Source organism: Quercus suber, unplaced genomic scaffold (assembly GCF_002906115.3).
Source record: "Quercus suber isolate HL8 unplaced genomic scaffold, Cork oak 2.0 scaffold_29, whole genome shotgun sequence".
In the NCBI taxonomy this organism is placed as follows: domain Eukaryota; kingdom Viridiplantae; phylum Streptophyta; class Magnoliopsida; order Fagales; family Fagaceae; genus Quercus; species Quercus suber.
In genome coordinates, this window is record NW_027069494.1 from 181,052 (window position 1) to 207,125 (window position 26,074).

The 26,074-nt window shown below is 33.7% G+C and overlaps 2 protein-coding genes, 1 long non-coding RNA gene and 1 pseudogene across 3 annotated transcripts; all 4 read right to left on the reverse strand.

The window, feature by feature from the left end:
- Positions 1-1,908: 1,908 nt before the first annotated feature.
- Positions 1,909-12,279, reverse strand: LOC112015792 (putative pentatricopeptide repeat-containing protein At1g12700, mitochondrial). Its single transcript, XM_065770291.1, has 5 exons — positions 11,683-12,279; positions 6,199-8,160; positions 5,087-5,354; positions 3,329-4,988; positions 1,909-2,378 (listed from the first exon to the last, which is right to left on the reverse strand). Exons 1-2 carry the CDS (start codon positions 12,103-12,105, stop codon positions 6,262-6,264), a joined length of 2,322 nt encoding a protein of 773 aa, XP_065626363.1. The 5' UTR covers positions 12,106-12,279; the 3' UTR covers positions 1,909-2,378; positions 3,329-4,988; positions 5,087-5,354; positions 6,199-6,261.
- LOC112015791 (pentatricopeptide repeat-containing protein At1g12775, mitochondrial-like) lies at positions 12,109-13,658 on the reverse strand (annotated as a pseudogene).
- A 3,698-nt stretch (positions 13,659-17,356) lies between these two features.
- On the reverse strand, positions 17,357-18,790 carry LOC136066275 (uncharacterized). Its single transcript, XR_010627723.1, has 2 exons — positions 18,034-18,790; positions 17,357-17,890 (listed from the first exon to the last, which is right to left on the reverse strand). It is a non-coding gene; the product is annotated as an uncharacterized LOC136066275 (long non-coding RNA).
- A 2,497-nt stretch (positions 18,791-21,287) lies between these two features.
- On the reverse strand, positions 21,288-25,782 carry LOC112015794 (putative pentatricopeptide repeat-containing protein At1g12700, mitochondrial). The gene is made up of 2 exons (XM_065770292.1): positions 25,733-25,782; positions 21,288-23,372 (listed from the first exon to the last, which is right to left on the reverse strand). Exons 1-2 carry the CDS (start codon positions 25,780-25,782, stop codon positions 21,407-21,409), a joined length of 2,016 nt encoding a protein of 671 aa, XP_065626364.1. The 3' UTR covers positions 21,288-21,406.
- Between the last annotated feature and the right edge of the window lie 292 nt (positions 25,783-26,074).

Sequence of the window (26,074 nt, forward strand, 5' to 3'; positions counted from 1 at the left end):
TTGACTTAGATATTAATATCAAAGCTATCACTTATAAAAAGAGAGAAGATATTATTATCAAAGCTATTGTATGAAGTCTATATATCAACGCCATTCATAGAGCAGTGGGTAATAAAACAGGTTACTGGGGTATTGATAATTGTGAGGAATATATTGATTTTCATTCTTTTTTGCAGGAAACTTGTGAAACCTATGTATGGCATTTCAGGAATATATAGAGGTCTGTTTTGTTATATAATATATATTTTTGAATTATTTTATTAAAAAAATTCTTTTGAAAGTTATTTAGTTAAATAGCCTTATTTGGAACTCAACTTTTGAAAGTCAAGTTACGTTTAAAGACTCTCATGTTTTAATCCTTATCAAATTTGCAACCAAAAAAAAAAAAAAAAAAAAAAAAACTAGAACTCGATTTTCACAAAGTCAGTTCCATACAACTAAAAAAAAAAAAAAACATAAAACTCTGATTTAGGCATTTGTGAGAGGCTTTGATAACTCACGAAGAGACCTACTTAAAAACATGGGTGGCTTTTCTCATTTACATGTTTATATATGATGTCAAAATAGGATTACAACACGATCATATCTCTACTTGGATGAATCAAAAGTTCGTAAATGCATAATATTATTGGACAAATGCGTAAGCAAGAAGAATGAAAAATTATGACACTTTAAAAAAAAAAAACTCAAAGCACTCGTGAAGTGTGTGCCATGAGACTAGTATATGATGTTAAAATAGGATTATGTGTGTTAGGTCCAAAATATCACAATGTTGTATCAAAGCCCAAGAGCTTTCAATAAAAAAGGAGGAAGGGACCCAAATCCATTAAGGTCCATAGGAAGGAACCCAAGTCCATAATGGGCAAGCTTTGGACCTCACGAAACAAAGGAAAGAAAAAGTCCAGCCTAGCCCACAAAAGTAAGAAAATCGCTGAGGAGCTCGGGAAGAAAACTAGACCAGGATACTTGGGGATTCCAGGAGCCTAGGATCCTCGAGATGTGTAGCAAGGCCAGGTTGAGACTGAGACAGTTCAAGGGGCATGCCCAGAAACACGAAGAACAAGGGCATACATGTCCCATCAACCACTCAATGATGCAGAAAAGATTAGAAGACTTGGGAACCAACAAACTCATGAATAAAGGTTTGGTACCTCGGGGAACCTAGGAAGATGGACCATGAAAGAAGGTGGCTGGGATCTTTCAGCTTGATAGAAAGGAATCAGCCCATTTGGGAAAATGACAAAGGGGAAGACAACCAAAAGGTGGTTTGAAAAGGTGGAATCTAGAAACTTTGGAAAAGAAAGATCAAAGTCAACTCTCTAGGACCCCCAGAATGGAAAGTCAGTTAGGGGCTTTTGAAAAGGGAATCTCAAAAGAGGAAATAGTGAAGAATGAGGAAGGAACTAGCCACAATGTTGCTGACACAACATTGGTTCTGGTACTCAAGAGAGCAAATAGAGGGAATCAATGTACCCCAGAAACCCTAAGATGACACTATAAAAGGAGGAGTAGCTAACAGTGAAGGCATCATCAACGGTGTAATTAGAGTGAGAAAAACTTGACTTTCAAAAGTTGAGTTCCAAATAAGGCTATTTAACTAAATAACTTTCAAAAGAATTTTTTTAATAAAATAATTCAAAAATATATATTATATAACAAAACAGACCTCTATATATTCCTGAAATGCCATACATAGGTTTCACAAGTTTCCTGCAAAAAAGAATGAAAATCAATATATTCCTCACAATTCTCAATACCCCAGTAACCTGTTTTATTACCCACTGCTCTATGAATGGCGTTGATATATAGACTTCATACAATAGCTTTGATAATAATATCTTCTCTCTTTTTATAAGTGATAGCTTTGATATTAATATCTAAGTCAAACTCAAACCATAAAGCTCTAGCTAAGGGCAAGAAATGATGATATGTTCAAGAGTGGTATCTGTAGAAATTTTCCCTGTCGGTTCAACTCTAACAAGCAGTGCCTGATTACAAACCTTTCAAATTTAAAAAAGAAGAAGAAAAATTTCTGTCTACAGAGAAGGAATTAGCTCTTCCAAACTTCATATTATTATGAGCTTTAAAAGGATAGATCAGCTTCTCTTGTAATGCCACATTCTAGGCAGTGAAATCTTCAAGATTTCTTGAACACATCGAGGTTTGTTTCTGTTAATTAAATCCACTCTCCACCTCTTGCTGGCATGAACTATCAGAGCATTCAGGAAAATTATTCAATATGCCTTTACCTCTTACTTTACACCAAGCACTACTGTTACTAGCAATGGCTTCACCCTTACCAACTCTCCATGTTGCTTCTGTAAGATCAATATCCTTGCCCTATACTCTTCCAGCACCAGAATTCATAAGGTTTAACCCTGCAATCAAGGAATGAGCCATTCCAGTAGCATTTAACCTGAAGAGCTCATTTGGTATTTCTGTTGGAATTAGAGCTTTATGCTACAGAGGTTTAGCAATAATAGAACTTTTGTATTAAAGAGCTAGAAAGTTGGAGCATTTACCAAACTACAGTTATAATGTGCTTTAAAGCTATTACACCTAATACTAACCAAACACACAAAGTTTTTAGTATTCAGATATATTTAGCATTAAAAAAAAAAATGCTACTAATTGTCGCTATTTTACTTTATAAAGACTTATTTTCATACTTGAATCCCAATAATTCAATTAATAACCAATTTTAATATAATTATAAAATTCTCCAAAACATGAGGCCATACGAGTCTGTCCAAAGTGATTCCTAGTTTGTTTGACTCCTCAATTTGTTGAAGACATTGTCACACAAAATAGTCTTCTTGATTCTCATTCTAATATGTTTGTCATTCACTCTAATTTTCTTTCCACAAACAAAACTGCTTTTAGGCATGTTTCTTATCATGGCACAACATATAAAATAAGGAAAAAAGCCTCTTGTAGAGACAGAAATTGAAATAGCTTGGATATCATTTTGGAATATACCAGAAGTTAAATACTACTGAATGACCCCAAGTCAGTTCCAATTAACTATTTGAAATTATGAAACCATGGCATGGTGGGAGATCCATGGCTTGCTTCAATAACTCATTATAACCGGCTTCTACCGCTCACTGCAATCAAACTGTTCATTAATTTAAACTAAAGTTAAACCAATAGCCACTGATAATCAATTTAAAAATAGCAGCACCATCTGTGAAAAGTGTTACTATTCTCATTTGCTAAAGCCTAATACGCAAACAACATTCATGAATAAGTTTGTAACCCAGTTAGAAAAGAATATTGATTTAAAACAGCAACCATATATTTTCTGAGTGTTTAGAACAGGGCATACCCAAACAACCTTCAAGGAGCCTTTGTTATTTCTTGAAATAATCAGCAACCCAGTTTCTTTTTCCTACAGTCACAGATACAAGTTTCACATTATGTTATCACTTAGAAATGCATAAGACAAATGAATGCATCCTAAATCATCAAATTTTGATGTTTTACTTTCCAAAAGAGCTTAACATCAAGTATGTCAAGGAATAAGAAATTGTTGAATGATATTTAAACTCCAAGCACAACTGAAAAATTAGTGCGTACATTTTTAAATCATATCAACAGTAAACATTGAATTAAGCTTGAGACCCACCATATGTTATTTAGAATCATAGATACTAATTAGGTGATCAATCCTATTAAATATCATTACAATTCAATGGTGTCAACCCATTGAATTTAGATCAAAATATTCTTATAACAGTAGAATAATAACTGTCTCACATAAGCTAAACAATGGCTATCAACATCATATTTTCAACAGTGTCAGCCATCAATATCAGATGGTCAGATCTTCGTGCCTCAACCTAGATATTTGTCAAATTCTTGTACTATGAGCTACAAAGAAGAGGAGTGAAACTCTAGTTATAAGAGATAAAAGTGACCAATTTTACCCCATTTGAGCTCTAAATGGGTGATCACTGTTGGCACCGTTTACTTAAACTTCCCTCGTAGATGCGTTACTGTTTCACATGGGCATAATGGCCCATCTATTCAAGAAAAACTTTGCTTAACATTGCATCATCAAGGAAAAGGCCAAATTGCAGCTAACACATCTATGCTAACACATTAATGCGATGCATGCTAGATGTAACTGAAAACCACCAATGGGATCAAATACTAAAAGCAAGTGCAAGTATTAAAAAATGGTAGTTGGTGCTGTAGGAAACATGTTCTCCCCACGTTTGGGAGATAATTCTTTTTATCAGAAATTTAATAAAGATCCCTAACCATTTAGATTTATCCAACTACTGATTAGTCAATTAAGGCTAGCATGCCAATACCCTCAGCATTCACCAAAATCCTAATGGGTTTCAAAGCACAAGAATGATTCAAGTAGAAGAGTGAGTCGCTTGTACAAAGATTAAAAATCACTACTCTAAACTAATATGGAAAATCTTTTGAATGTCTTTATGCATTAAAAGATGATCCACAATGGAAGAAAAAATTAGGCCAACAGCACTATTTTGAAGCCCAAGAAACTGGGGTACCACTACTACCTACCATAAATACCATTCCAGCCAAAGATATTGGTGACCTAGAAAAGATAAGCACCAATTGATCTTCCAGTACTCATAGCATTTACCACAAAGGAGAATTACCTTTTAATCATAAATGGGGAATTAGGGGAGGAGACAAGATATCTCAACCATATACAATGAAGGGGCACCAAAAACAAGAGGAACTCAATATAAAAAGGGTTGGATCAATCATCTATAAATTGTGAATCATGGCCAAAAGCCAATTTCTATTATATATTGACAATGATCTAAACATATAGACAGATTTTCAGCCCTTGGGACACTATTAATTTACAAAACATAAATGCACATAACAACAGTAATATCCCCTTTGACATAGACTACATTCCAAAAGGTTACTAAAAATTTAACAATAATATATAATAAATAAATAAATAAAAAGGTTACTGAAGATTTACTGATCTCCCAAGCCTGCAAGAACCAAGAAATAGAGAGAATTTTAGATAACAATCACATAATGATATAGAAAGTTATCAGTTATGAGTTCAAACATAACATTAGAGCTTAACCTTGTTAGCAATATTGTTGGAAAGCCAGTCTAGCCCTCATACAAGCCCTTTGCTGGCACATGTGCTACGGAAATAGACCCTATAGAAATGGCCTCAATCATTGGATACTGAATTTTCCATATATGGTAAAACATGAGAGAATGTCAACATGCTAGTGGTTTTGTTGACAGAGGGGGTGAAGACCAAGTGTATCAGTGATTTCAGCAAAATTCATGCAATTGGAAGATCCTACTTGTTTGCAAAGCAGCATAGCATTCCTCAATCCAACCTAGGCATTCAATGAGCAATATTATTATGGGCAAGAAAGTTTCAACAAAACTCTGACATGGTGAGTAACTAAATGTGCTACTTGCTTACAATTAGCAATGTAACACAACAAAAAAATTTAGGTCCTTTATATTCTATAAGATGAACAAGGGTATATATGTTATTAATTTCAACAAAAAGTTCAAGTTTGGAATAATGCATAAACTAAAGTTATTATAAAGAATTTGAAAGAGGCAAATTCCCAAAAGTGTTGAAGGGTGGTAGAAGAAGTGTTGTTCCTAATATAGGGGAAATTGATTTTACAAATCATGTAATTGACTTGTAGATAACTTTAATTATTACTACTACAATGTCAAAGCATTCAAAAGAGGAAAATTCATATGATTTCAACACTCATTTTTAACTGCAAGTAGGGATAAAGTTACACATACGATATCCATATGACCCACTAATAAAGAATGAGGGGAAAGAAAAGATATGGATAAATAAAAATACACGAAACTAACTTCAAGAGACTATCTGGTTTTTTACTTTTTTTAATTTTATAATCAAATATAACATATATATATATATAAATAGATACAACCACAAAGAATGCCACACTTTATGAGAACACATAATACTAACTTCACTTAGGCCAAATTTTTAAAAAAATGTATATATATGAAATAGGCTCAAAGAAACAACATGATTGCACGATGACTTGCAATGAAAGATCAAATAGTTAGAGGAATGAACAATCATCAAACATTTAACAGAACAAATAGTCTTACACACATAAATGAAAAGAAATATGATCTTGTAGAACGTATAAAATTTATTTGAAGCAAATACACATCACTTACGGATTGATTTTTAATGGGTAAAAGTACGAAATTTGTCCTTGATCTTGAGAAACTGCAAAACCTTCAAACGAACTTTTGAAAAAATTCTTGAATGCTCTTATCTACTTGATTAGATGACAGTAAGCCAACCAACATAGTTGCAGTGGTCGAATTTGCTGAAAAACCCTTATCCACCATTATTTGGAGATATTTCACTGCCCTTGATGTCTTGTTATGTTTTAGGAACCCTTGGATGATTCTGTTATACGTACGATCGTCAGGAGAGCAATTGTTCCCATCCATTTTCTCAAGCAGTTCACTTGCCTCATCTATTAGTCCTTCTTTGCAAAGCCCTTTGATCATAACATTGTATGTTGAGACATTAGGTTGCAATCCTTTGGCAGGAAGGTGATCAAAGAGTTCTCTTGCAGTCGAAAGTTCTCTGGCATTGCACATACAATCAATTAAGATATTGTGAAACACAATATTATGGTCTAAATTGTTGTCTTCCATCTCTTTAAACAATTCCATTGCCTGAGCAATTTGTTTGTTCTTGCAAAGGCCATCTAACAAGACAACATAAGTTTGAAAATCTGGATGTTTCCCACAAGCTTGCATCTTATGGAATAGCTCTAGTGCAGCTTGAGGTCTCTTCACCCGGCAAAACCCACCTAAAAGAGTGTTGTAAGTCACAACACTAGGAGTCACTCCCTTGTTGGACATTTTATGAAAAAGACTCATTGCATCATCAACTCTTTTATTTTTGCAATGCCTGTTCATCAATATGTTATAGCTAACAACATCTGGTGAACAACCCCTCTCAACCATCATATTAAATGCCTTGATTGCCTCATAAATTCTGTTTTGCATACAGTAACCATCAATCAAAGAATTATAAGTGACTATATTAGGCTCAATGCCTCTTAGAATCATCACATCAAAAACATCCTTTGCCTCTTTTAGCTTCCCCTCTTTGCAAAATGTGTCCACCAGTATGCTATAGGTATGCACATCTAGCATTATCTTCCTTTGCACCATCTCATTCAACAAAGTAGCAGCCTCCCTCCACCGACCAAAATTGCATACACCTTGAATTAAGCAATTGTAAGTGACAAGGTCTGGCTTAATGCCTTTACTTATCATTTCAGACAAAAGTTTCAAAGCATCATTTACCAATCTATCCTTACACAAACTATCAATGATTGTGTTGTATGCAGTGAGATCAAGTACAAAATTCCCTTTTTCCATCTTCTGGAGCAAGCTAATAGCCACCTCAGTCTCACCAATCTTACACAAACCGTTTACTATCGTCCCACAAGTAAATCTATCAGGTTCATACCCTTTCTTCTCCATTTCATCTACCAACCTCACAGCCCCATTAATTTTACCCTGAAGACACAGCCCCTTAACAAGCGTGTTTAGAGTAGTTTGGCTTGGCTGATAACCAAGTTTAAAAATTCTTGCTAAGATCGAGAACCCAAAATCTACACGGTTTAAATGGCAGAAGGAATTGATCAAAACATTCAAAGTAAAAAGATTTGGAGCAATTCCTAATGACCCCATTTGTTTAAATAGAGTAATAACTACTGGGTAATGCTTCATTCTTGCAATGGCGGCCAACAATACAGTAAAATCGACAATGGAAGGCAAAGGGTCCATGTGAAGCATTTCATCAAACAGGTCTAAGGCATGATCAAGATTCCTAAAGGTTCCAGATTTGCACTGATCTCTCACAGATTCCAATAACTGATTCTGATTAAGGCTTTCCACATTTTCTCTAAGACTACTACTACAACTACTAATAGTACTAGTTTGAGCATGAGTAAGAGTAAGAGTAGAATAATTATAAGTAAGAGCATGAAATGGAAGGCTTGCTCTAACAATGAAATGATTGAATATAAAAACAAGAGAGCTTGTTGATTTAAGAGTAGCAGTACCCATTTTCCTGAAGAAGAAGAAGGAGCAGCAAATCTGGTATTCAGGTTATAGACTCGGGTCGAGTTTGGTTTGTGTGGAGCTCCGAAACTCTTCAAAGGAGAAGGCGTCGTGGCGGGGAGGGACAAGAAAGAGATATCACAATTGAATCAGTGAGAGAAGAACCGGATCCGGAATCAAAAGCCGGGTTTGAACTTTGAGCTTTTTTCCTTTAGTGTGCCTCTTCGAGTTTTTACATCAACAATTTATGAATTTAACAGGTTACAGGGTCTTTTAAGAAAAATAATTAAATATCTCAAAAAAATAACATTTAATTAATTGGTAAGGTAATTTTTTTCTTTCTTTCTCTCTTTTGGATAAAAGTTAGAGAGAGAGAGGAACCAAAGTAGACCCATAAACCAAAATGAATTGAACTAACCAAAGTGACCGGACAAATTAAAGTAGACTGATGAGGTAGCTTACAAGAAAGTATATATATGTTTTTTCTTTTTCTTTGAATAACTTCAAAAGTTAGAGAGGGGGGATCAGCATAGTCCGCAATGGATGAACGGGCTAAAATAAATGAAATAGACCGAAGTGAATCGAATGAACTAATATGGACCATTGATGTAACTCAACAAGAGTGTATGTTTTATTTTCTTTGGATAGATTCAACAGCTGCAGTCTTAGAGAGAGAGAGCGGTGAACTGAAATAAATCAAATGGATTAAAAGGAACTTAATGAACTAATGTGGACCGTTGACATAGCTCAACAAAAGTATATGTTATTTTTTTTGGGATAAATTCAAAAGTTACAAAGTCTTACATGGAAGGGGACCAAAATAGACCGCAGCGGACCGAAATGAACTGAATAGATTTAATGGACCAAATTAATCCGAATGAACTGTATTGGAATAAATTCACGTGGCCAGTAGTACTCAGCAGTTTTATTTGGTAGTTACCTGAGTATGTTGGAAAGCATCTTGATATAATAAAAAGGCTTTGACAGTGGCTTGAATACGTTGCACTAGATATGATCGCAAGAGGGGTTTTCCTTTTTCTTTTTTGGATAGAAAGATGAGAAATTTTGTAGATAATAATAACTAAAGCAAAAGACACATCAACCATTCAAATGGCACTAAAAGAAAAAGGTGAATACTCAAGCCATACAATAGGCTCAATAATCTCCTTAGCATACAAAGCTAACAACGTAGCCACATTATTGCCATCAATAGCCACCAGGTAGAGAGCATGCACCTACTAGTACTTCTCGGGAGTTGCAAGGTTTCATAAACCAAAATGTCCACAAATTGGCCTTAGAGGAATTATTTTCTTGTTAAAAACCATACAATCCTTCGTCTGCACATTCAAAGATAAAACCATGGATACCAGTGTCTCGGGCAAAGTTGGAGTCAATTGCACCTATCAACTTCAAGCTTTGACAGGAATCCACCATGGATAATCTTGAACTTCAACATGCTATAACCAGACCTTGTGAATTATGGATAATAACACCAAGACCAACACAATTAAGTTCTCAGAAGAAACCAAATCCCAGGTTCAATTTGTAACACCATCTGAAGGAGGTTGGTAGTACTGAGAAATCTCTGGCAGAGGTTAAAACCTTGCACTTGCCCCTGCACTCTTATCTTATGTTGAAAATCATGGAAAAGCTGTCCACTGGACTGAATCAAATGGGTGGAATCAACAACTCTCCTAGCATGAAAATTTTTTTTTTTTGATCCATACCATATATTTCAAGCCATAATAGCAAAAATACTGAGATCAGATCTGTCCAATTTAGATGTTACATGTTAGCTTGGGAACCAACTCCTTAAAATCAGTCTTGTACCAGTTATGCTAATGAAAAACATTTTTCCAAGCAGATTAAACATCATTGGCAGCATTACAAGACAAAAGAGCATGGGAAATAGTTTCTTCATTTGGCAACACATTACACGCTGGACATATGGCCTCAAGTCAACAAAAAATTCCATTACATGCCAAATCCTGCATTGGGGGCAAATAATTACTCATAGCTCTCCACATGAATATCTTGACTTTTTAAAGGGATGACTAAGGAACAGAATGTATTCCACAGAAAATGTCTTGAAACTCTTGGAGGATCAATCGACTCAGACACCCTTGCATCCCTATAAAGCACTTAAACCACAGAAATAACCTTATGTGTGGTGAGTGTAGGTCGCCACTATTCACCCCAAATTTTGACGTTACATCCTTTACCAGAGCTCCATCTCAGGCCTTGCTGAAGTCATAAGCACACAAAATGGATCATATTTTTAAGAGTAAATACGGACCTATAAATTAAAAACAAAATGAAAAAGCCCACCATTTCCACCCAATCACATATTCCTAAGCGTCAAAATATTGGTATATATTTTTCATGGAATAATTCACAACTAAGAAGTCACATTACAATATATTTCAGAATGATTGCTACATATTACATTAATTTCATTTTATCCTTTGACATATTATTAAATATTGAAATTAACCAAAATACCTATTAGCGACTTCAGTTGATCCTGCTACAGTTACATTTCAATATACATCTTAATAAGGATATAAGAAACTGCAGAAACAAGTAAGAGATGGATATTAAAATGTAACTGTAGCAGGATCAACTGAAGTCGCTAAGTAACTATGCAGAAATATCAAATTACAGCCCTTCATATTAGACAAATTGAGGAGGTTACTTAAATGGCTAAGTAACCTGCTACAATAAATAAGCTACTGATTAAGCAACTGGTCCTCTTAGTTTACCAAAAAAAAAAAAAAACTGGTCCTCTTTAAATTTTAAAACCACCAAATGTCTTATTTGCTCCACAAGATAACAATCTAAGATTAGTAAATATGATTGTACCATAAGTCAAGCTCCTACGTCAGTCCTTCCATTCTTTGCTAAATAGAAATCATTTTTCTTCCTTTATACACTTTTTAAAGCAGCACAACATCCACAAAAACATTGGATTTCATGATCACCAAAGCATCAGGTCACTTTTGTACCTCAATGCAACCAAAGTTGCTTATCTTCTAGTCAATGAACAAAGAAGCAACTTCATTAAGTTGACAAGCAATTCAAACTACACTAATTGGATCTGATTCCCAAGTTAAGTGTGAATACAGTTCAAGAAATTTTTATGATACTAAGACAAATTCAGCCTAGAAATAGAAGGTAATTACAATACCTTATGTTAAAGCATAATATATAATTTTATTGAAAATTTAACATACAAATCCAAAATTTAATTTAATTGGAGGGAACATTTATTAACATTAATTCCCCTAGCTAATGGGCAAATAACCTCAAAAAAATGCCAGATTTTAGAACAACAACATTTCGCATTAACTTTACATCAAACATATTTGAAATAGCTATCCATAAAAATAGGTCCAAAGCAACAACATGAGTGCACGACAAAATTCTTGCACACAAGAACAGAAAGAGATACTATCTTGAAAAAAGTATAAAATTTACTCAAAGAAAATACATGTCCCTTACATATTAACTTGTGATGGGTAAATGTATGAAAGTTGTCCTTGATCTTGACAAGCTATAAAACCTTCAAACAAACTCTAGAAGAAATTCTTGAATTTTCTTATCTACTTGATTAGATGACAGCATGTCAACTAACATGCTCGCAGTGGTCACATCCACTAAAAATCCTTTGTCAACCATTATTTGGAGATATTTTGTTGCCTTTGATGTCTCATTATGTTGCAGTAACCCTTGGATGATTTTGTTATATGTGCGATCGTTAGGTGAGCAACCACTCCCATCCATTGTCTCAAGCAACTCATAGGCTTCATCTATTAGTCCCTCTTGGCAAAGCCCTTTGATCATAATATTGTAAGTTGGCACATCAGGCTGCAATCCTTTGGTGGGAAGACTATCAAAGAATCCTCTTGCAATTATAACTTTCCCGACATTACACAAACCATCAATCAAGATGCTGTAAATCACAATATTATGGCCCAACCTTTTTTCTTCCATCTCTTAAAACAATGTCATTGCCTCAACAATTAGTTTATTCTTACAAAGGCCATCTAACAAGATGGCATAGGTTTGGGGATCTGGATGTTGGCCACAAGCTCGCATTGTATTGAATAGCTCTAGTGCAACCTGGACTCTCTCCACTTGACAAAACCCACCTATAAGAGTGGTGTAAGTCACTACATTGGGAATCATTCATTCGTTGGACATTTTAAGAAATAGACGCATTGCCTCATCAATTTCTTTACTTTTGCAATGTCCATTTATCAATATGTTATAGCTAAACACATCAGGTGAACAACCCTTGTCAACCATCATATTAAACGTCTTAACTACCTTATCCATTTTGTTTTGCAAACAAAAACCATCAATCAAAGAATTGTAAGTGACTATGCTAGGATCAATGCCTCTTTGAATCATCACTTCAAAAACTTCTTTTGCCTCAGTCAACATCCCTTCCTTGCAAAGTGTGTCCACCAATATACTGAAGGTTCGCACATTTGGCATGATCTTCCTTTGCCCCATCTCGTTCAACAAGGTAGCAGCCTCCCTCCACCGGCCAAAACTGCATAGACCTTGAACTAAGGAATTGTAAGTGACAATGTCTAGCTAAATGCCTTTACCCATCATTTCAGATAAAAGGTTCAAAGCCTCAGTAACCAATCTGTCCTTACATAAACCGTCAATGATTGTGTTATAAAGCACCACATTAGTTTCAAAATCCCCTTTTTCTAGCTTCCTTAGCAACCTAATAGCCCACTAGTCTCCCCAATCTTACACAGAACGTTTACTATCGTCCCACAAGTAATCACATTAGGTTGATACCCTTTCTTCTCCCTTTCCTCTACCAGCCTCACAGCTCCAGAAATATCGCCTTGAAGACAGAGACCTTTAACAAGAGTGTTTAGAGTCGATTGGGTAGGCTGATAACCAAGTTTCAAAACTGTTGCCAAGACAGAGAAACCAAAATCGACCCGTTTCAATTGGCAATAGCAGTTAATCAAAACATTGAGAGTATAAACACTGGGAGTAATTCGTAATGGTCCCATATCTCTAAATAGAGTAATGACTACGGAGTAATGCTTCATTCTCGCAATTGCACCCAACAATTGAGTAAAATCGACAACGGAAGGCAAAGGGTGCATGTGAAGCATTTTATCAAACAGGCCTAAGGCATGATCCAGATTCCTAAAGTTTCCACATTTGCAGTGATCTCTCACAGATTTCAACAACTGATTGCGATTCTGAACTGGGGTTTTCGCATTTTCTCTACTGCTATTATTAGTAGAATAAGCAAAAGCATGAAATGGTAGGCTTATTAGTCTATTAATGAAGCTATCAGATATAAAAACAAGAGAGCTTCTTGATTTACCCATTTCCTCACGGAGACCAAATAAGCAAATCAGTTTTTCACAAATGATAGTCTCTCAGCTAACAACTCTGTTTCGGCTGAGCTCCGGAACTTCAAAAAGGAGAAATCGTGGTCCGGTGGTGATGGAGAGCGAAGCTGAGTGCGACTGTCTAGAGAGTAAGAGTGACAAAATATTGTCTAGCAAAACAGCCCAAACAAAATAAAGTAAATTATGTTTTACGGTATATATTTTTAATTTATTTTGTCTTATTATATTTTGATGGAGAGCTGAGTGAGACTGTCTAGAGAGTATAAGAGTGACAAAATATTGTCTAGCGAAACAGCCCAAACAAAACAAAGTAAATTATGTTTTGCGGTATATATTTTTAATTTATTTTGTCTTATTATATTTTCGAAAAAGGTTAACTACAAAATTAGATATAGCGTGAAACTACAACATTATTTAATATTTTTTATTATGTGTAAATTTTGACAAATCTGTTATTAGATTACATTTTTTTCTTATATCTCTATGTTTGTAAAAAATTTAGAAAATTAAAGGTCAATTGCTATATTATTAATAAATTGTTTAAATTACAAGTTTTTGTAATTTAAAATTATGCATACAATATAAACTTATAGATTATATTGTAAATAAAATCTAATTTGCACAAAATTTGACATGTGCATTAAGACCGTAAAAAACATACAATCCAACGGTTAAATTTTCAAAATAGGTAATAATGTTAATAATATTGAATAATGTTGTAGCCTTAGGCTACAACTAATTTGTAGTCAAACTTTGTCCTACACTTTTTTTTTTTTTACATAATTTTCTTTAAGGAAACAAAATTTAGCTACAAATTTGATTGTAGTCTAAGGCTATAACTCCATTCAATTTTTTTTATTAAATGTAAATTTTGACAGATCTACCATTAAATTACATTTTTTTTCTAATATTCTTCATACTTACAAAATTTTTAAAAGATCAATAATTATGTTATCAATCAAATTTTTAAATTTCAAGTTTTTGTAGTAGTCTAAAATTATGCATAAAAAATAATGTGGGGCCCGTGGGCCTGATAGCCTCGGCCCATCGGGTAGCAGGCCCAAGGCTCATGCCGAGGAACACAGACTATTCAAGGCTAAATTGGGGAAAACCTCTTTTCCCGATCCACGCCGAGGACCTCCTTATCCTCGGCCTGACAAGGATGATTTTTGGGAAAGACTAACCCCAAAGTAAGCTGTCACCCTCGTATTTAATGCATTCAACTAACCCCCCTGGCCGCATTAATGGGGAGGTAACCCCTTAGCAGGGCAACGTTGGTCAGAGTGAACAACTTGAGTACTGATAAGGCCTCTGATGGGACGGACGGCCAGAAGAAAGGCAAATGGATGATCAACAGATGGAAGAAGGAGATAGGAAGATGAAGATTATATAAGAAAAGCAAGTAAAGTAAAATGGAGGGGGGAAAAAAGAAAGAAGAAAAGGGTCTCCTCGGCCACGGGCCGAGGAGCATCCCCCCATTTGTAGAGAAACTCTAAGTATTTTTTATAAAGAAGGTTCATGCTTGATGAACGACAGCCAGCAACTAAACCTTTAACCCACTCTCTATAAATTTATTGTTTGGGCTTGATTGGGCTGAAAAACCCCTCCGCACTCAGGGTCAATCCAAACTGAGTCCCTACAAATAAATTTATAAATTGAATAGTAAATTGTATTTAATTGGCATGAAATTTGATATATTTGTTAAGAATGTAAATAACATACAATTCAACAATTTAGATTTCAAAAATAAGTAATAATGTTAGTTTTTTTAACAAGAGTTGTAGCCCTAGGTTACAACCAAGTTTGTAAACAAACTTTATCCTTTCTAAGACTAATTAAATTATTTTAGATATATTTTTTAATTTAATTTGTTTTATTACATAGTTATTTTTTAAGGCCGGCCAAAAATTAGTATAAGTATATTATACAAAATATTTTTTTAGTAGATACAAAATATTAATTAATCGGTGTATCTTTGTAGTATTGATTGGTGTATCTTAAAAAAATAAATGGGTTGAAAAATAACCACTCAATCTATGAATTCATTTCGTTTCAGAGTATTGAATAAGTAGATTATAGATTAAAGTTTTACATTTTATTATATGGTCTAATTTACTTATAAATAAAAATTCTGCATATTACATTGGAGTTACGTACATAACATATATATAAAATAAATAAATAAATAAAAAGGAGTAGCATAGGTAAAAAAAAAAATGCTATAAAATTCAAACCCGTTGATAATACCTTTTATATTTCTTAGGAAATTGATATAAAAAAAATACTATCGGTCCAAAGACTAATATTTATAAATTAGAAAAAAAAAATTGCATGCAACACTCAAGACAATAACTAGTATATCTAAAAGCTTAAAAGTAGCATTTATTGATGCTAAGCTCTTATTAAGCCACATCAGCCTAGCATTCCAAGTTATTCAGTCTGATTCGGTTGTTTTTGGTTCATTTCGGTCTATTTGATCTTATTTGGGCCTATTCGGTCCACATTTGTCTTATTCGTCTATTCAGGCCTATCCAATCCACTTTGGTCCATTCGGTCTATTTTGGTTCTATTCAGTCAACCTCAGTCCATTCTGTACTATTCAGTTAACTTTGGTCCTATTCGGTCCACTTCGGTACATTCTGTTCACTTTAGTCATATTCAGTCCATTCAATCTACTTTGGTCCAATTCTGTCTACTTTGGTCAAATTCGGTCTACTTTAGTCCTTTTTATTCTATGCAATCCACTTTGGTCTTATTCGGTCCATTCTGTTCACTTTGTTTCTATTCAATCCACCTCAGTCCTTTTCGGTCTACAATAGTCCTACTTGGTCCATTTAGTCTTCTTCGGTTCACATTGATCCCATTCTGTCATATTCAGTCTACAATGGTCTTAATGGATTGAATGGACTGAAGTGAACCAAATAGTTGATGTGGACCGTTGATGAAGCTCAACCAGAGTGTATGTTTCTTTTCTTTTTTTGGATAGATTCAATGAACCAAAGTGAATTGAAAAGTGGACCAAATTCGGATGGCCAGTAATACCGAGCAGTTTTTTTTAACAGTAATACTTATTAAAACACACACGAAAATAGTAATACTAATGTTTTAAACCAGGTTTATAATACGTTACATAGCCAAAATACAATTATAAAAGAGTCTAACTTTTATAATTGTAAACTGAGACTATAAACGAACACTAGACACACACAACCAATATAGGATAAACATCCCTATTTTTTTTTTTAATAAATAATAATATTTATTAAAACACACACGAAAATAATAATATTGAGCAGTTTTATGTTGCAGTTACTTGAGTACGTTGGATTGTTGGAAAACATCTTGATATAATAAAAAGGCTTTGACAGCTGCTTGAGTGCGTTGCACTGGATATGATCGCAAGAGGGTTTTCTGTTTTTTCTTTTTTCTTTTTTTTTTTTTTTTGGATAGAAAGATTAGAAATTTTATAGATAATAATAACTTAAGCAAAAATACATCAACCATTCGGATAGTATTAAAAGAAAAAGATGAATACTCAAGCCAAACAATAGGATCAATAATCTCCTTGGCATACAAAGCCAACGCCATAGCCACATAATTGCCTTCAATAGCCACCAGGGAGAGCATGCACCTACTAGTACTTCTCATGAGTTGCAATGTTTCACAAACCAAATGTCCATAATTTGTCCTTGAGGAGTTATTTTCTTTGTAAAAACCATACAATCCTTCGTTTGCACATTCAAAGATAAAATCATGAATACCAACGTCTCGGGCAAAGTTGATGGAGTGATGATCACTTGCACCTAGCAACTTCAAGCTTTGACAAGAATCCACCCGTGATAATCTTGAACTTCAACATGCTACAACCAGACCTCGTCAATCACGGATAATATAACACCAAGAACAACACAATTAAGGTCTGAGAAGAAAGCAAATCCCAGATTCAATTTGTAACACCATCTGAAGGAGGTTGCCAGTACTGAGAAATCCCAGGCAGAGGTTAAAGCCTTGCACTTGCCCCTGCACTCGTATCTTACGTTGAAAATCATTGAAAAGCTGTCCACTGGACTGAATCAAATAGGTGGAATCAACAGCTTTCCTAGCATGAAAAAAAAAAGTTCCATCCATGCCATATTTTCAAGCCATAATAGTGAAAATACTGAGATCAGATCTGTCAAGTTTAGATGTTACACGTTAGCTTGGAAACCAACTCCTTAAAATCAGTCTCGTACCAGTTATGCTTATGAGGAAGATTTTTCCAAGCTGATCAAACATCATTGGCAGCATTACAAGACAAAAGAGCATGGGAAATAGTTTCTTCATTTGGCAATACACTGGACATATGGCATCAAGTTATCAACAGGAATTCCATTACAAGCCAAATCCTGCATTGGTGACAAAGAATTACTCATAGCTCTCCACATGAATATCTTGACTTTGTGAAGGGATGACTAAGCAACAGAATGTATTACACACAAAATGTTTTGAAACTCTTGGAGAATCAATCGACTCAGACACCCTTGCATACCTATAAAGCACTTGCACTGGAGAAATAACCTTATGTGTGGTGAGTGTACATCGCCACTTATCACCCCAAATTTTGAAGTTACATCCTTTACGAAAGCTCCATCTCAGACCTTGCTAAGTATACGTTTGGCTGATAAAACACTTCCCATGTAAACAACAGGCAGGCTGTGGCCTAAATTGGCTGTAAAAAAATCCCCGTGTAACTTGAGTTAAAAGAGAGGTTGGATTATAATTAGAAGCCAGCCTTGCTTAGCAAGCATATTTTGATTGCATAAGTTATTCTTACATATAACTGATTCTAATTCTGATTAACTACTACTACTGCTGCTGCTGCTTTTAGTAGAATAAGTAAAGCATGAAATGGAAACCTTACTCCAATAATCAAATGATTGCATATAAAAACAATAGATCTTGTTGAACAAGAAGCAGCAGCTGTACCCATTTCCTGAACAAGAAGAAGAATAAGCAATCATAATGTTTCATACACACCAAAAAAAAAAAAAACAATCATAATGTTTGAGTGAATTCAAAATATTTCAGTCAATGCCTTAAATAGTGATTAAATTAAAATTCACTAGATTGGACCACTCAATAGTCCTGGGAGTAAACTTGTTTCATACACACCAAAAAAAACAAACATTGCATATTTAATAATAGACAACATTAAAGCATGGTTACTCACATTTATTTTTCCTTTTAATAAGGGATTTTATTGCAAAAGAACTATGTCATGCATAAAAGTCAACACAAGAAAGCTTAAAAATAGACCAAATTTTACAAGTAAACGAAAGCAAATCTATTAACTCTGTATAGTGCTACTATCACAAAGATAACATTCAACCATACACAAAGCTGTGCAATAAAGGAACTTATCAGTTGAAACTCCGATACTTACACACATTCAGAGGAGTGGCCATTTCACTACCTCCACAAAATTCACATCAGGCAAAAGGGAAGCCATATTCCACACAACAGCATGCTTACTCATAAGCACACAAAATTGATCATAGTTTTAAGAGTAAATATGGACCTATAAATTAAAAACGAAAAGAAAAGGCCCACCATTTCCACCCAATCACATATTCCTAAGCATCAAAATATTGGTATATATTTTTCATGGAATAATTCACAACTAAGAAGTCACATTACAATATATTTCAGAATGTTGGCAACATATTACATTAATTTCATTTTATCCTTTGACATATTGCCAAATATTGAAATTAACCAAAATACCTATTAGTGACTTCAGCCAATCTTGCTACAGTTACATTTCAATTTACATCTCAGTAAGGATATAAGAAACTGCAGAAACAAGCAAACCTAGCCACCACATCACATTCACCAAATCCATGCACTATTAAAAAGTGGACTTGTCAAAAGGACCCATGTAAACTGCCATGTGAATAGCATTTCAGAAGTGTTTGAATCTATTATCTCTGCACTCATTTACAAATCAAGAATGCTTAAGAATTTTCCCTATTTTACTTCTTTTGGGCCATTGAACATAAATTGAAATGGGATATCAGCAGCTTCAGAAGCTGAGGGCATATCTAGGTATTAAGCAGAAAAATGAACCATATAACGAATGTCCCTCAATGAAAGAAACATGCAACTTGAATTCTGTTTTATGCTGCCATGATTCAATCACAATAGCATTATATCATTAGAATAGACCATCATTGTCCAGGTCTCTGTCCACTATCAATTGATTGCAGAATCTCAAGAACCTGAACAAACCAGAATTCTGTGCTGCAACGCTTTGTACGGATCCTTTATGTCCACACAAAATTTTGAAGGTCATTATTTAGAATGAATTATTTATGTGAGTTTCAGTTAGCTCAATTGGTAAGGTCTATTGTTGTTAAATAAAGGACTTGTGTTCAAATTTTGCCTACAACAAAAGCCAATAGGTGTCTTAGCTTAAAAGTAAAGAGCAATCATTATAGAATAGACACATTTGGTTTGAATTCTATCGTAAATAAGAAAGCAAAAAGAATAAGATTATTAATGTTATCCTCTCTACCAAACAGTCACAATAAAGGGAAAATAGCCATGAACATGAAATTATAAAATTACCCCAGTATCCCGTTGCTTCAAATCACAATAAGGCCATAATGGTAATTCTATTTTTTTTCCTCCTATATTTCCATCCTCTAAACCAAACACACATGATGAAAAAACTAAAATATTTTCTATCCTCCCACTTTTCAATCCTCCCAACATTTTCCATCCTCCCAACCAAACAGAACCTTAAAGATTTTGAGGCTGATCTAGGGAGCAGTAACAGATTAGGAGCAGATCTATATAAGTTCAGATATTTAGGTTGTGTTTGAATTGGAAAGCTCAATTTCTATGATTGCTAAACTTTGATTAATGGTTGGAACCTAGTCTCACACTAGAATTCTTGACTATCCACCTAAGAGGGCTGTATAACACACCTGAAGGCTAGTGCGGCTGTAATTCTCCTCTTTTACGTTACCAGAAATATCAAATTACAACCTTTTATATTAGACAAGCTGAGGAGGAAACTTAAATGGCTAAGTAACCTGCTACAATAAATAAGCTACTGATTAAGCAACTAGTTTTCCTTAAATTATAAAACCACCATATGTCTTATTTGTTCCACAAGATAACAATCTTAGTAAATATGACTGTACCATAAGTCAAGCTCCTACGTCTGCCCTTCTTCCATTCTATGCTAAGTAGAAATAAATTTTCTTCCTTAATACACTTTTTAAAGCACCACAACATCCACAAAAACATTGGATTTCATGATCACCAAAGCATCAGATTACTTTTGTACCTCAATGCAACCAAAGTTGCTTATCTTCTAGTCAATGAACAAAGAAGCAACTTCATCAAGTTGACAAGCAAATCAAACTACACTAATTGGATCTGATTCCCAAGTAAAGCGTGAATACAGTTCAAGAAAGTTTATGATACTAAGATAAATTCAGCCTAGAAATAGAAAGTAATTGCAATACCTTATGTTAAAGCATAATATATAATTTTATTGAAAATTTAACACACAAATCCAAAACTTAATTTAATTGGAGGGAACATTTATTAACGTTAATTCCACTAGCTAATGGGCAAATAACCACAAAAAATGCCAGATTTTAGAACAACAATATTTTGCATTAACTTTACATCAAACGTATTTGAAATAACTATCCATAAAAATAGGTTCAAAGCAACAAAGTGAGTGCACAACAAAATTCTTGCACACAATGAATGGAAAGAGATACTATCTTGTAAAAAGTATAAAATTTATTCAAAGCAAATGCATGTCTCTTACATATTAACTTGTGATGGGTAAACCACGAAAGTTGTCCTTGATCTTGACAAACGATAAAACCTTCACACAAACTCTAGAAGAAATTCTTATCTACTTGATTAGATGACAGCATGTCAACTAACATGCTTGCAGTGGTCACATCCGCTGAAAATCCTTTGTCAACCATTATTTGGAGATATTTTGTTGCCTTTGATGTCTCATTATGTTGCAGTAACCCTTGGATGATTTTGTTATACGTGCGATCGTTAGGTGAGCAACCATTCCCATCCATTGTCTCAAGCAACTCACATGCTTCATCTATTAGTCCCTCTTGGCAAAGCCCTTTGATCATAATATTGTAAGTTGGCACATTAGGCTGCAATCCTTTGGTAGGAAGACTATCAAAGAATTCTCTTGCAGTTATAACTTTCCCGGCATTACACAAACCATCAATCAAGATGCTGTAAATCACAATATTATGGCCCAGCCTTTTGTCTTCCATCTCTTGAAACAATGCCATTGCCTCAACAATTAGTTTATTCTTAAAAAGGCCATCTAACAGGATGGCATAGGTTTGGGGATCTGGATGTTGGCCACAAGCTTGCATTGTATTGAATAGCTCTAGTGCAGCCTGGACTCTCTCCACTCGACAAAACCCACCTATAAGAGTGGTGTAAGTCACTACATTGGGAATCATTCCTTTGTTGGACATTTCAAGAAAGAGACGCATTGCCTCATCAATTTCTTTACTTTTGCAATGTTTATTTATCAATATGGTATAGCTAAACACATTGGGTGAACAACCCTTCTCAACCATCATATTAAATGTCTTACCTACCTTATCCATTCTGTTTTGCAAACAATAACCATCAATTAAAGAATTGTAAGTGACTATGCTAGGATCAATGCCTCTTTGAATCATCACTTCAAAAACTTCTTCTGCCTCAGTCAACATCCCTTCCTTGCAAAGTGTGTCCACCAATATACTGAAGGTTCGCACATCTGGCATGATCTTCCTTTGCCCCATCTCGTTCAACAAGGTAGTAGCCTCCCTCCACCGGCCAAAATTGCATAGACCTTGAACTAAGGAATTGTAAGTGACAACGTCTGGCTGAATGCCTTTACTCATCATTTCAGATAAAAGGTTCAAAGCCTCAGTTACTAATCTGTCCTTACATAAACCATCAATGATTGTGTTATAAAGCACCACATTAGTTTCAAAATCCCCTTTTTCTAGCTTCCTTAGCAACCTAATAGCCGCACTAGTCTCCCCAATCTTACACAGAACGTTTACTATCGTCCCACAAGTAATAACATCAGGTTGATACCCTTTCTTCTCCATTTCCTCTACCAACCTCACAGCTCCAGAAATATCGCCTTGAAGACAGAGACCTTTAACAAGAGTGTTTAGAGTCGATTGGGTAGGCTGATAACCAAGTTTCAAAACTGTTGCCAAGACAGAGAAACCAAAATCGACCCGTTTCAATTGGCAATAGCAGTTACTCAAAACATTGAGAGTATAAACACTGGGAGTAATTTGAAACGATCCCATATCTCTAATTAGAGTAATGACTACGGAGTAATGCTTCATTCTCGCAATTGCACCCAACAATTGAGTAAAATCGACAATGGAAGGCAAAGGGTGCACGTGAAGCATTGTATCAAACAGGCCTAAGGCATGATCAAGATTCCTAAAGGTTCCACATTTGCAGTTATCTCTCACAGATTTCAACAACTGATTGCGATTCTGAACTGGGGTTTTGGCATTTTCTCTACTGCTATTAGTAGAATAAGCAAAAGCATGAAATGGAAGGCTTATTAGTCTGTTGATGAAGCTATCAGATATAAAAACAAGAGAGCTTCTTGATTTACCCATTTCCTCGTGGAGACCAAATAAGCAAATCAGGTTTTCACAAATGACAGTCTCAGCTAACAACTCTGTTTCGGCGGAGCTCCGGAACTTCAAAAAGGAGAAATCGTGGTCCGGTGGTGATGGAGAGCGAAGCTGAGTGCGACTGTCTGAGAGAATAGAGTGGCAAAATATTGTCTGGTAAAACAGCCTAATCAAAACAAAGTAATTATGTTTTACGTATATATTTTTAATTTATTTTGTTTTATTATCTTTTCAAAAAGTTTAGTTACAAAATTAGTTGTATCTTAAAACTACAACTTTATTTAATTTTTTTTATTAGAAATAAATGTTGACAAATTTACTATTGTATTACATTTTCATATTATATTCTTTATGTTTGCAAAACTTTTAAAAAATTAAAGATTAATTGTTATGTTATTAATAAATTGTTTAAGTTATAAATTTTTGTAGTTTAAAATTATGCATAAAATATAAGTTTATAGATTATATTGTAAAAAATATCTTCTTCTTCTTTTTTTAGTAAATTGTAAATAATACCTGATTGACACAAAATTTGACATGTGTATTAAAAGCGTAAAGAACATACAATCTAACGATTAGATTTTCAAAATATGTAATAATGTTATGGCATGTTTAGTAGACTGTAATAAGCGTTGTAATGTAATAGTTATTTTTATGGTTTAATTATTCTTTAGTTTGGTTATGTTTTTATTACAAGAAATAGTCATCCCTTATGAATAGCTATTCTTCAAAATGAGGAATAAATATTCCTCTTTAAAATGTTGTATTAGCTATTCCTTAGTAAGTGCATTAATTTCAAAACTTAATATATCTCCAAATAAACAAACCTTCCATATACATCTAATAATTATAAAAATAAAAAATCATAAAAAATATCACATATCTTTCTTAAATTTAAAAATAACAATTTTTAAGGAAATATAATTATATGAATAAGATATTTCCTAAAATAAATGTTAAATTTCATTCTAATATTATAATTTACAACCAAACTAATGAATAGGTTTAGTTATTACATGATTCTAAAAAAAAAAAGGTTTAGTTATTACATTACAACACATTTTATTACTAGTAATAAATATTACAATTCATATTGTAATCCTCATTCAGTGTACTAAACATACCCTATTATGTTGAACAATGTTGTAACCTCAGGCTACAACTAATGTGTAGCTAAACTTTGTCCTACATTTTTTTACATAATTTTTTTTAAGAGACAAAGTTTAGCAACAAATTTGATTGTAGTCTAAGGCTACAACTCCATTCAATATTTTTTTTATTAAATGTAAATTTTGACAAATCTATTGTTAGATTACATTTTTTTTTTCCTAATATCCTTCATACTTACAAATTTTTTAAAAGATCAATAACTATGTTATCAATCAAATTTTTAAATTTCAAGTTTTTTTAGTAGTCTAAAATTATGCATAAAAAATAAATTTATAAATCGAATAGTAAATTGTATTTGATTGGTATGAAATTTGACATATGTTAAGAATACAAATAACATACAATTCAACAATTTAGATTTTAAAAATATGTAGTAATGTTAATTTTTTTAGTGAGAGTTGTAGCTTTAGGCTACAACCAAGTGTGCAGATAAACTTTATCCTTTTTAAGACCAATTAAATTATTTTAGATATTTTTTTAATTTAATTTGTTTTATTACATAGTTATTTTTTAAGGCCTGCCAAAAATTAGTACAAGTATATTATACAAAATATTTTTTAGTTGATACAAAATATTAATTAATTGGTGTGTCTTTGTAGTATTGATCGGTGCATCTTAAAAAAATAAATGGGTTGAAATATAACCACTCAAATAAGATTTCTATCAATCCATTTTGTTTCAAAGTATTGAATAAGTAGATTATAGATTAACTTTTTACATTTTATCATACGGTCTAATTTACTTATTAATAAAAATCCTGCATATTGCACTGGAGTTATGCACATAACATATATGTAAAAAAATAAAAAGGAGTAGCATAGGTAAAAAAAAAAATGCTATAAAATTCAAACCCATTGATAATACCTTTTATATTTCATAGGAAATAGATATAAAAAAAAAATACTATTAGTGTCTAAAGACTAATATTTATAAATTTTAAAAAAAATATATATATATGAGTTCCATCCATCTCTTCCAATCTTGCTTCTGTCCATAAAATCTGTCAAGATAACAATTGTTGGTGTTATTTTGACAAAAACATTCTCTCCATTCAGGCATTGGCCACGGGGAAGGTTCTATACCAAGGCAAGAGTAAAGATGGTGTTTACCCCATCTATCCTCATAAAGCTTCACACCTTCATTTGTCTTCCAAACACTGTAATCATGCTTCTCAAATCTGTAATACTGTGTCTAGGACTGGTAGTTTCAATAAGATACTTTGGCACATGAGACTTGGTCATCCACATGATCAAGTTCTCAAATCTGTGTTTCCTCATGTTAGTTCTGTCATGAATAAGTGTACACCTTTGGTTCAAACTTGTATTCATTGCTTACATGGTAAAATGCACAACTTACCTTTTCCTAAATCTCAATTTGTTGCTTACTCTCCCTTTGAACTTGTACATTCTGATGTATGGGGTCCTGCCCCTATCACATCTATCAATGGTTTTAGGTATTATGTTGTTTTTGTAGATCATTTTACAAGATTTACTTGGTTATATCCTCTTAAACACAAGTCTGAAGTCTTTTCCAAATTTCTATTGTTCAAAGCCTTGGTTGAAACTCAATTCTCTGCCAAAATCAAAACTTTCAGATCTGATGGTGGTGGGGAATATACCTCTACTGTTTTTAAGTCCTTTCTATCACAACATGGTATTATCCATCAGGTCTCTTGTCCATATACACCCCAACAAAATG